At 44.1% G+C, this 12,551-nt stretch overlaps 1 protein-coding gene across 11 annotated transcripts in view; it reads right to left on the bottom strand.

The window, feature by feature from the left end:
* Positions 1-12,551, bottom strand: part of CELF2 (CUGBP Elav-like family member 2) — a 310,334-nt gene that overhangs the window by 111,233 nt on the left and 186,550 nt on the right. For all 11 annotated transcript variants that reach the window (XM_024129689.3, XM_007107114.4, XM_007107113.4 and 8 more), the window contains one exon: positions 2,256-2,338. In XM_024129689.3, the coding sequence (XP_023985457.1) occupies positions 2,256-2,338 (83 nt within the window). The remainder of the gene's footprint in view (positions 1-2,255; positions 2,339-12,551) is intronic.

Here is a 12,551-nt window from a genome sequence, read left to right on the forward strand (position 1 = left end):
TTCCTGCCCACCAAAGCTCCCAGCTGATAGGAAACCACTTTCATGTTCTTCCTGGAGCTGTTAAGGGTGATGATGATCAGATAAAGCAATTCATAAATGCAAGATGTGGAACTCTGTTCCCACGCACCTAATTTGAAATGGCGGATGTAGCAATACTGTGTGCACTGTGACGGCTAGGAGCTTACAAATCAGACCTGACTCCTCAACCTTTTCCTTTATCCCACCTCAAGTAATTGGGCATAGGAAATTGACCTGGATAAAAAGAAAGCCGAAAACAATCCACAAACCATCTTTGCCAACCCCAGATTTCTTGTCCTTAATAATGGGTTTCCAAAATCACCATCCCTGACTTCTGCATGCAGAATTTTTAAGGCGAAAAAGAGACATGGGCAACATTTTTTTTTTTTTTTTTTTTTTAAATACAGAAGATGCTATTTGTTTGCTGAGAAAAGGGTCAGAGTAAGATGTCCCAAATGCGAGCAAACTCATCAGTCATGTGTAGGTTTTTCAACATGGCCCATTCATCAGATTACTTCTGGGTTTCTAGGGCGCATCTTCACGTATGAAAATTGCATGTTAAGAGCTACGTCCCTCCTAGTGGAGGTGATGAACTCAAATTAACCAAGCTCTGCATTAATTTAAAATAGGATGGGATGTGGCCTCTATACACCCTAAATGCTAAATAACAATTTATCATCAAGTAATTTTTTAAAACATACCAAGAAGGGGTTTTGTACACTAATTACTGTAAAGTATGTCTTTCCAAAAGAAGGAATACCAAATGGGTTTTGGGGTGGATTAGGAGCCTGGGAAATAAAAAAAAATTTTTTTCTACTATTGCCAGTAAATATTTAACTTGGTTGCTTCGTAATGTAACCTAATAATGTAACCTAATGCTGCAACCTCCTAGAATTTACGTTGGAAAAATTCCATTTATACAGAGAATGAAGCTGAAATGATACTTAAAAAATCATTAGGCAAAGCACTTAGACCCAGTAAAATCTCCCTTACTAAAAAACCACCTTAGGAGTTTCAGGGACAGTTAGTTCAATTGAATTGGGAGGGAGAAATCTGGTATCACACTTGCTTTTCTGAACCACTGTCTCTCTGGTTTGCTCACACAAAAAGGGGAAAACCAAAGTGGTGTGATTTGAGACCAAGGTTCATAACTTATTACTTTTTTGTTATTACGAAGCTAATGTTTTGAAAACCGTGTGCTGACTGTCTTGTCACTAAAATATTACACAATTTTCAATTGCGCTAAGGTGAATTAAACAAATGCTACCTTTTCTGGGGGTGACAGGGTATCAAATGACTTGTGTACATAGGTTAGCACGACAGATGAATGATAAAAAGTTAGAGTTATACGCTGAAAACATTAGGGACATCATGTTATCTTTCTTTTACTATTATCAAACCAGGTTTCAATAAAATCATTAACATAGCACTGAGTACCAGAGGTTCTTCACTATCACCTACACAAATCATTATGCCATTAAATTAACTCATCCCTGATATTTGAGTCAACAGGGAAGATATCCCAACAGCACAGAGAAATTTATACCAGCATACACTAGATAAAACTGTCACAGCCCCCCAGAAACCATGTAGTCTGATGAAGCAGCTATAGCCCACATCAGTTCATTTCTACTGAATGGTACCAAGCATCCAAAATTACTGGGAAGGAAATGGAAAAAAATTGTAAGCTTTGTATTTTCTGTTCTCTATCGACATGAAGCCGCAAATTGGGCATTAAAACATTGACTTTGTTAACCACCATTGACTGTTTAGAAACCATTAGGAGGTTGAATATTATGGCTGTGCAGGGTACATTTTTGTCCTTTCAAAAGAAAAATCTAAGGACTAAATTTGAAAAGAGGCTCCTGGTGAGTAAAAGCTTTTCCTTTTCCATTTGCTCCTCTTGTGCATGTGTGTGTGTGGAGTTTCCCCCCATTTGGAAATTGCAGCCCACCCAGTCCTCTTTTCAGCCACTGCGAGCCAGTGGGGTCACTCTGATTTTCTAACCAGGGGACATACTCTCTGAGAGGTCTTTCTGTCAGCGGTAATGCCGGCGTTTCTTGAGGGGCTGGCCAGCTGCTCTGGCTGCTGCAGCGGGGACGGGAGGTGGGGTCAGCACACCCTCCTCAAAAGCCCAAAGTCATTTTTGGCACTAAGAGCCCATCACTAGAACCTTCAGTTGAAAGGACCATTTTCAAGCAATAAAGTGATTTTGGTACAAAAGTAAACCGACTCACCCCAGGTAAAGTTTTAATATTGTGCAGTGCATTCTGGGCCTCAAGTGCAGCTTTTCTTGTATAAAATGTTACGAAACAACAACCTACAGAGAGAAATGAAAAGGTTTTAGAAATTTCGGTGAATGCTTTGCTTCGATATAATGGAGACTGGGGCGAACGAGTCATCTACTTAAAAGGATGTACAATTTAAAAATAAAGTGCACGGGAACAGTAATAACAGCTCAAGCGTTTACACAGCGCCTTTCATCCTAAATCATATTTATTAGCTTTTCCCCACTTTGGGGAGTCAATTCCGAACTGTGCACCAACTACGGGGAATCCAGCTGTTCAGGAACGAGGGCGGGAGGTGGGGGGTGGGTTGTTAGTGGGACTGGCGGTGCACCCACGGCACCCAGCGAAGTGCTTAATCACAAGCACAACGGCAAAAACTTACATCGACTATCATTTTCTTAAAGAATATCTCTAGAACGTCACCCTTTTAAAACACTTTCTCAACTCCAAGGTTTAGACAGCTGGATGATAAGCTCCGCAGGAGCTGGGATTGTGCTTTATTCTTTTTAATTTCCACCACAGTACATAATGCAAAATTCCATACATGAAACACACAATGTTTGTTCGCTGAAATGAAAGACTCTATTTTAACCAGTTGAGAAAGTAAGCTATGATGCAGCGGGCATATGCTGAAACATGTTTGCAGACTCTGTCCTGTATATTAAATACGGCTGTGGTATGTCAACTGGTAACCTCTTGATTCCTCGTTTCTCAGAGCTGATGGGAGTCCAGGCTGAAGGACCCTCGAGAGACCAGCATATACCCTCTTCCCAGCCAACTCCCTCCACCAAAGAAAATGGTCTTGAAAACTGTTTACATTCCTTCTGCATTCTAAAGGATGGCTGACCCCTTCTTCAACCTGTATCTAAATATACTGCTTAACATATGTGGTTAAACCAGAGGAAGATACCGGTTAATTATCTATTAATTAGCATATAGTTTCTTAGCACAATCAGGCTTAGAAAAAAGGGACAAAAACTTTGGAAATTAAAAAAAAAAAATGATGCTGCCTCTGACCTGGGCTGCCTTGGATGAGTTGGGTTGAAAAAAAAAAAAGCAGAGAGGGCTTCCCTGGTGGTGCAGCGGTTGAGAGTCCACCTGCCGACGCAGGGGACACGGGGTCGTGCCCCGGTCCGGGAAGATCCCACATGCCGCGGAGCGGCTGGGCCCGTGAGCCATGGCCGCTGGGCCTGCGCATCCGGAGCCTGTGCTCTGCAATGGGAGAGGCCACAGCAGTGAGAGGCCTGCGTACCGCCAAAAAAAAAAAACAAACAGAAAAAAAGAGCAGAAAGATGCAGTCACCCAGATTGTACATATTTCATCCTGATCCTTATCCTAATGCTTGGAGAGATGGAGAGAGCCTTGAGAGGTCCTCAAACGCCAAGTACAGCAAGTGGCATGAGAGAAATTCACAGCGCTAAGGCATCAACATTGGCTCTATTTAGAGGAATGACGTAAGTAAGACCAAGAACAGAAGAAACGTGGCACAGCTGGAGAGCAGGAAGTTGGCAGCACAAACCATCAAAGGTTCAAAATCATACACTGGCATCTACTTTTCAAAACAAAACTCATTCAAAGGAAGAAAATAAAGTACAATACCATCCATACAACATTCCAAAATAGATATGCTTCCTCCTTATCTGGAAAAAAAAAAAACTTGGAACCTTGTTGTCAAATACTTGGTTTCACTGGAGTCTACTGAGATGAAATATGTAAGACCTCCACCTCCTGGACAAAGGAGAGTATGATCATAGCTCCTCGGCATTTAAAAAACTCCATGCCTCCAAGGATCAGAAACTCTTAAAGTCTATCATTTGCATGATGGAGGGATACGAAAATTATGAAGTGTCTTTAAAGAATCACAGATAGGCAGAGTGTTCCTTTTTATATGAGCGTCCCACTTCAGCTATTTGAGTTCTTTGACCAGAGTTCATTTGGCCATGCTGCCTGGTGGTAGATTTTTTTCCTGAACTGATCAAATTAAGGTGTGATTTCCAGCTTCAGTGGCATAACCTAAGCCCAGAAAAGTATAGGAATTGCTTCAAGTCAAGGAATGATTTTAAACAGCAGAGTCAAGTCCCAGCTTCTAGTAGTACCCATCGTAATCACTTTTAAGAGGAAGAAAAAATTATATTCCCCTAGGCTTGATACAGAAAGAACAGGGAAAGAAAACCATGATGCAAAAGAATATTTAAAAAGAGAATGTATAACTGAATCACTATGCTGTACAGCAGAAATTAATACAACATTGTAAATCAACTATACTTCAGTAAAATTTAAAAAAAAAGAAAAGAAAAGAAAAGAAAAGAAAAACAGGGAAAGACATCATCTCTGTCTTCCAAAAGCTTCTAACAACCAGACTCTGAGTAAGCTCTCCTTTCTCTCTCCTGGGCTTATGGGGTCGGCTTCTGGGTAAGCAAACAATGAGGACGCTCTGAACTTCAACTTCAAAACCGAAGCTACAAAATCCGATGCTTTCAAGCAGGTAGATTTTGAGGGTGTGATACTTAAAAAATAGAAGATTTCGGATGCAGTAGAAGTCATAAGGCAGTTTGCATGCCTGGAAAGAAGGCAATTAAGAAAGAATGATCTCAGCAGAAGGAAAACAAACGCCAGTCTGGCCAAGCTCAGAGCTAAGAAGGAAAAGTTGAGGTCGGCCTAAAAGAACAGTGTAATGACAAAGGGAACGGAAATGGTGAATGACACATGATAAGATAAAAGCAACGAAGAATAAAGATGATGTAAACTGAAGGAATCTTGTTGTTGGGCCACTGTGGACCCAACACATAGTGGTGTCAGGAATAAAGAATCCCTTCCTGCCTTAAACACCCAAACAAAATCCCTACCACTTCCCATGGCCTGAAATTCCACTGGGAAGGTGCAGTTCATTTGCTATTTAAGTATTAAAATGCTACCCTTGAGGAAGGTAATATGTAATTGTTCCTAGCTATTTACACCTTGAATTTGGCAACTTCAAGTGTTTCCCTCTTGAACAAGGTTCCCAGTGAACAGAAGGTGGCTTCTGTGGTTGTTCAGTTTTGCTTTGAGAAAGGGCAAGTTTGAAGCTGATGTCTGAGCAGCGTGGGATGGGGGTGAAGAGGGGCAAGAATGCAGAGGAGTCTTAATGGACAGAAGGGAGATGGAAAGATATTCCAAATCTCGAACTCTTCCCAATTTCATCCAGGGTCCACTCTGCCTACGCAACCGACAGGGTGAAATCAGGGATTTGTCACTACACATCCTCTTTGAACTGTGCATAGCTTTGAACTCTTTTACTCTAGTCCTATCTAAACAAAGACCTTGGAAGAACATGCCCCTCGAAGCTCCAGTGCTCGCTGTAATACATAGAAGAGTATCCTGGACACCACTGGTGATACGCCTAACCCCTCACTGCTCACCGACCCCCAAGCCCAAAGCTCAGCTCCACAGGCACCATGCCTGGCAAGTCAACTTGGGACCTTTGAAGGAGGTATCCCATCTCCAGGTGGGCAGAGCCCCAAGGCTCAGTGAGTAGAGCTCGGGCTGAATTTCTGCCCCGACTTGTAGCCTCAGCTGAGCATCCTCATGCAATGAACCACTCGCACCAACGTGGGGGCTCTGGGGGAATCTCACCCCAAGACTTCTTTTGGTTTCACACATTCGGTTCCTGAACGACTCAGTGGAAAATATCTTACTTCCTCTATACCTGAGTTACTTTAGCTGCCATCACCCCTAAAGCAGTGTTTAAATAAAAACCAGGTCCGGGGACTTCCTTGGTGGCGCACTGGTTAAGAATCCGCCTGCCAATGCAGGGGACACGGGATGGAGCCCTGGTCCAGGAAGATTCCCACATGCCGTGGAGCAACTAGGCCCATGTGCCACAACTACTGAGCCTGTTCTCTAGAGCCCACGAGGCCCCACTACTGAGCCCTCGTGCCACAACTACTGAAGCTCACGTGCCTAGAACCCTGCTCTGCAACAAGAGAAGCCACCACAATGAGAAGCACACGCACTGCAATGAAGAGTAGCCACCGCTTCTACTTGCCTCAACTAGAGAAAGCCTGCGTGCAGCAACAAAGATGCAATGCAGCCAAAAATAAATAAATAAAATAAATGTATTTTTAAAAAAACACACACACGGGCTTCCCTGGTGGCGCAGCGGTTGAGAGTCCGCCTGCCGATGCAGGGGACGTGGGTTCGTGACCCGGTCCGGGCGGATCCCACGTGCCGCGGAGCGGCTGGGCCCGTGAGCCATGGCCGCCGAGCCTGCGCGTCCGGAGCCTGCGCTCCGCCACGGGAGAGGCCGCGACAGTGAGAGGCCCGCGTACCGCAAAAAAACAAACAAACAAAAAAACACACGCAAAAAAACCAGGTCTGCCTACCACTCCCTCCCCCTGAAAAAAAAAAAAAAAACCCTACGTGGACATATAACCAAAGGGTCTCACTCAGAATAAATTCTTTTTTAACAGTCAAAATTATTCCTTCCCTTTCTTGGGCTAAAAATGTCTTGCACTTCATTCAGCATGCATACTAACTGACTTAATAAAAGTAATGTTTCATTAAGTTATCAGAAAACCTGCGGCAGAAATACTCCCAATTTCAACATTCAGCTGAGAGTCAGCCATTTGTGTTCTTCCCCCGATGGGACATGAATCTGGACACTTCCAGACTGAGAACGTGTTTCACAGACTCTTGCTTCTATGAGTACTCTCCCAGCTAAACAACCACAGACTTTTTTAGTAGTCAAATCACTTGACATACTCACTTAAAATCCTAGACTCACTGCAGAGATCACTTCAACACAGGAAGGGAGAAATAGCATTCATGTTTGCCCGGAGATGGTGATCCTCATGGCAAAAGGCCAGGGAGCGACTCTAGATCCTAGCAAACCCATGGAGGTGCAACAGGGTTGGAATTTTCTTTCCCGCCTACCCTGACTGGATGCACAGCTGTTCAGGGAGCCACCTGGCTTTTAGACTTCCCCGCACCAGCTGTAACTCAGGTCTGAAATTTACCGGATTCGTGCGCAGGTCAGCTGCTACACCAGATGGCCCAGCAGTCTGATTCGGGGGACAGACCTCCCTCCTCCACCAGGCTCTGCTTCCAACATCATTGTAAGGTGGGTGGTTAAACGCCGACAACAGCCCCGGGCCCTCTTCGACGGCCAGCGGCTGCGACGTGCACCAAGGTGACCACCCCTCTGGTGTCAGCGTCGCTCCCGGAACCCGCTTTCCCTGCTGCCTGTGGAGTGCAGAGCAAGGCCTGCTCCGCGTCACAGACGGGAAGCCACCTGCCAGGGGACTCCGGGGATGGGCAGGGCCGAATGCTTCAGCCAGGCTCAGCCCTCCTGTGCGGCTTCACATTTTTCGACGCTACCCGTCTGACACAGTCTCATAAGCTCTCGCACTTTATCATTCTCGCCACCTTTATCCACGGGCTCTGGAGTTTCTGCCAGTGGCAGCAGCCAGCTTCGGAAAGATAAACATGCTGTCCCACGCCCAGGTGACTTCGTGGCATCCCACTTTCCAAGAGTTTCAACAATTCACTGTGTTAATAAGAGCTCTGGATTTCGGAGCAAAAAATTAAAAAATCCACCTGCTGCCTGTCTATGTATCAGGCCCATCCCCTTACTCCTCACCACGGCTCTTTAAATTCACAGGCAGAACAGGTTAGGGGGTAAAACTCGAGAGGTGATTCCAGAACCAAATATCCGTGTTTCAGGCCTATACAGAGCCTAACATGCCCACTAGTGATGACTCCTGTACTCCACCCCAAGAGATGCTGCAGGGTCTACATACTGCAGGGGGGTATCACATGAAAGCTCACTGGCCGTTACCATCTCCCTGTGAATTCATTTTGCGGCTCAACTTTGACCACCTGGCTGACCCCTAGGAAGGCCACTTAAGACAGATCTGTGTGGACGGGAAAGAAGGTCGAGAGAGAATGGTCCTGGGGTGCAGGGTGCCCACTGTGAAGGCCAGCGGTGTGCGGCCTCACCGTGAGCATCTCTGGATGGTCAGGAGGCACCCGGGGGACGCTGGGCCCCAAGGGAACGAGTCAGGGGGACTGGGAGCTTTTGATGGCCCCGATTCCCACAAGTTGGCAAGTTCAGCTATCTGGTTGCCCATGTTCAGCTTGTAAAGCAATGTGTCAACAGGATCATAATTGTGTGATATGATTAGACCGTCTTGTAGCATACGTTGAGAATGGTAATTCTCAGAGACGCCAAGAGCTACCTACTCCAAATAGGGTAGTTGGTGTCTGACTATATTTCCTCACCAATATTTTCTGCTGGCATAAAAAGTTCCCTCAGGTATTCTGCTGGCTTCACTGCTGAATAATCTGAGACACTGTGAAGAGGTTTTTGCTGTTTCCAAAGATAAAGCCTCAAAGAAGACAGGGCAATGGTCTCTCTACACACACACACACACACACACACACACACACACACACACACACACACACACACACTCCAGTAGTGTATTTAAAGCCATCAAGAAGACACTCAACTTTACTGAAAGACTTTAATTTTAAATGATCAAGTAGACTTATCCTAAAAGAAACCATCCGGATTATCACCAATCTTTTCAAACCACAGCTGTTTCTCTTGGAAAGCCTAACTTGGAAACGCTTGGTAATAATACTCACAGGGAAAAAAAAATGCACTACTTATGTAGAGATAACCAGTTTATACCATGGCCTGTCCTGAGTCAAAGAGCACTTAATTTACATTTTTCCGTGTGGAGGGCGGTGTAGACACAGCCCGAGAGAATGGTACCGAGATCAGATTTTAAAATTAGCTCTGCCCTGAAGAAAACTGACACCATACTTGTTCAAGAAACTTCTCTGAGGTTACCAAATTGGGGAGGAAGGAAACTAAGGTTTGATGCTCTGAAGACACCATTTTATAAAAAGACAGTTTTAAGTCTTTGGCCCTAAAATATGGACAGCATGGTAGTTTTTTTACTCTACCTGTGTGTTTGTTTTAAAGAATCCAGGTATGAAGATGGGAGGTCAGTGACTTGAAAGGTTTGTAATTATTGAAATAGTCACTTGTCCGCTGTGGGGTAGAAATTTCAGATCACATGCCAACAATTACACTCTCGATGGCGCAGGAAGCCAGCCCTATGTATGGCTGGTCTAGTGGAACATTCCTCACGATTCTCCTGGAGCCACCAGCTCCCTCTCTCCTTGAAAGGTTGCTCCCATAAATGGGAGAAAGGGCCTATTTTTGAACGTTCTAGTCCCGATTGTTAATACTTTTCCTGATGCAACTCTTCAGTAATATCTTAATATGGGAAACTGTGGGACGTTTTCTGAAATACAAACAACTAGACAACTTGAGGATACAGGAGAGAAGGCGAAAAAATGATTTCCCACAATGCCGTGGCCAAGATGGTAAAATAAAAAAGTACTTCGAGTTCGGAGCTTCTGGTGTTGTGTACGTGGACACCTGTCTCCCCAAGTCCACTCTGTCCCTGGGGTATAAAGAGGGGTCATCCACGTTCTCAAGGCGACTCAACATCTCGCACAAGAAATCTGCATCACTGTCAAAACCTACACAAATAAACACTTGAAAACAACCACAGAAAAGTCATGTGCTGATTGAACCCTGTACGTATTTATTTCTTTAAAAAAAAAAAAAAGGAATAGCCCCGGCAGAGAGATTCAGTTCAAGCTGTATTTGAATTCGAGACAGCAACAGGGTCACCATGGTGTAAACTGAAAACTCCTTTAAAGGCTGCCTTTGAATTCTAAGGGGCCGTCAGATCAAGAGACCAAGGCCCTGCGAGGCTCAATGACTGAACCTGCTACGTTTTTTTTTTCTTTCTGTGAATGAAGCCCTTTTGTCTACACATTTGCAAGCAAAGCAAGTGCCTCCTTTACACAAGTCCAACTGCAGTTGGGATCTTGGCTTCGTGTCGAGTCAGTTGCACAGTTTAAGTCAAAAGAGGACGGAATTCTCATTGTTGCTTCCCCTTATCATCTGTTTTCTCCCCCAAACTCAGCCACTCTGTAGAGAATTTCATGCTTCTTTGAAAGCTGTTGATCTCAGCGGTGCACTTTGTGCTCAAGTGAATCTTCCACGTGCTAAGTAAGGTTCTGACTATCAACCATGGGCTTACCCACTGCCAAGACCCTTGACTTTCAGTTTCTACAAGGCAGTCAAAGGTTCAAAAACCCCATCAAAAAATCCCCTGAATTAAATTGTTAAAGTAAACTTAGCACTGACCTTAAAAAAAAAAAGAAGTAGCCTTCCAGGGGTCTAGAAGATGACCCTCAAGAGTCTTGAGGAAAAGGACAATGGCAAAATGCCATCCTTCCAAAGAACACAGATGCTACAGGAGGCAAACTGGTCCCCTGGAGAAGCACGGATGGATCCCTTTCCTCAGCCTAAACTCCACCCCCCCAAAAGAATTGGCACTGTCAGTTAAAAACCACATCCAATGTACTGTTATTAACTTGGGGCCTCCATGGTCCTAGGTCTTTCTTTATTCTTTCTACTTTGTCCTCAAAAGATGGCTTGCTTTAGAGGAATGTAAGATGGGACTTAACACGTAATGCTACTGATGTCACAAGCTGCATTTATTTATTTATTTATTTATTTATTTTTTTGGCGGCACGCGGGCCTCCCTCTGTTGTGGCCTCTCCCGTTGCGGAGCACAGGCTCCGGACGCGCAGGCCCAGCGGCCATGGCTCACGGGCCCAGCCGCTCCGCGGCATGTGGGATCCTCCCGGACCGGGGCACGAACCCGGTTCCCCTGCATCGGCAGGCGGACGCGCAACCACTGCGCCACCAGGGAAGCCCACAAGCTGCATTTAAAATTCAGCCCCCTGGAACTCTCCTACACTGTTGGTGGGAATGTAAATCGGTGCAGCCATTATGGAAAACAGTATGGAGCTTCCTTAAAAAACTAGGGTTAGAACTACCATATGATCCTGGGCATATATCTGGAAAAGATGGAAACTCTAATTTGAAAAGATACACGCACCCTAATGTTCATAGCAGCAGTGGTTACAACAGCCAAGACATGAAAGCAACCTAAGTGTCCATCAAAGATGAAAGGATAAAGAAGATGTGGTACATCTACACACAATGGAATACTACTCAGCCATAAGAAAGAATGAAATTTTGCCATTTGAAGCAACATGGATGGACCTAGAGATTACCATACTGGGTGAAGTCAGACAGAGAAAGACAAATATTACATGATACCATTTATATGTGAAATCTACAAAATAATAGAAGTGAATTTATTTACAAAACAGACACAGATTCACAGACATAGAAAACAAACTGATGGTTACCAAAGGAAAAAGGTGTGGGGAGATATAAATTAGGAGTATGGGACTAACATATACACATTACTATATATAACATAGATAAACAACAAGGACCTACTGTATAGCACAGGGAACTCTATTCAATATCTTGTAATAACCCATAAGGGAAAAGAATCTGAAAAAGAATCAATCAATCTATCTGCCTATGAACTCTATCTATCCATCCCACCCATCTGTCACTATCTGTCTATCTACCTATCTTTCTGTCTCTCTGAATCACTTTGCTGTATACCTGAAACTAACACAATACTGTAAATCAACTATACTTCAATAAAAAATAATAATAAAATTCAGTCCCCTGGCTGCTAAACACATTTATGTATTCCCTAGTATGATTTCCTTATCGTGGCCCCTCTGAACTTGGACGCTGCACCAAGGTGGCTGTAATGATATCAACTGAGATATCAAGGAAAAGAATTTTAAAAAGCAGCAAAGCAGAAATTCCTTAAATGGTAAGAACCTGCAAGAAGATGAAAGGGTTTTTTTTGCATCCTTTTTTTTTTTTGCTTTAAACTCAAAAGAAAAACAAAATTAGAGGAAGTTAACGTGTCATCTTCCTCTTGGCTTCTATGCCTGTTCCATAGAATCAAAGAATTTTACAATTAACTCGAGTCACCCAACTCTCCATCCCCCTCCCATAGCATGTTAGCCAAAAGCCCACAATCACACAAGTAGCTCACAGCAAAGGCAAAACCATCCACATAACTAATGGTTCACAGCCACCTTCAAAGTTAATGCCTATCATAGGAGAGTTTGCCACGAACCACCCGATAGGTTCTGCTTTCCTTTGAAGGATCCTCAAGACTGCTTCAACCCCCTCTCATGTCACCGAAAATGTCTTTTTACACCCCAAACCTCCCTTTTTTTTTTTTTTTTTTTTTTTTTTGGCGGTACGCGGGCCTCTCACTGTTGTGGCCTCTC

Source organism: Physeter macrocephalus, chromosome 11 (assembly GCF_002837175.3).
Source record: "Physeter macrocephalus isolate SW-GA chromosome 11, ASM283717v5, whole genome shotgun sequence".
NCBI lineage: Eukaryota > Metazoa > Chordata > Mammalia > Artiodactyla > Physeteridae > Physeter > Physeter macrocephalus.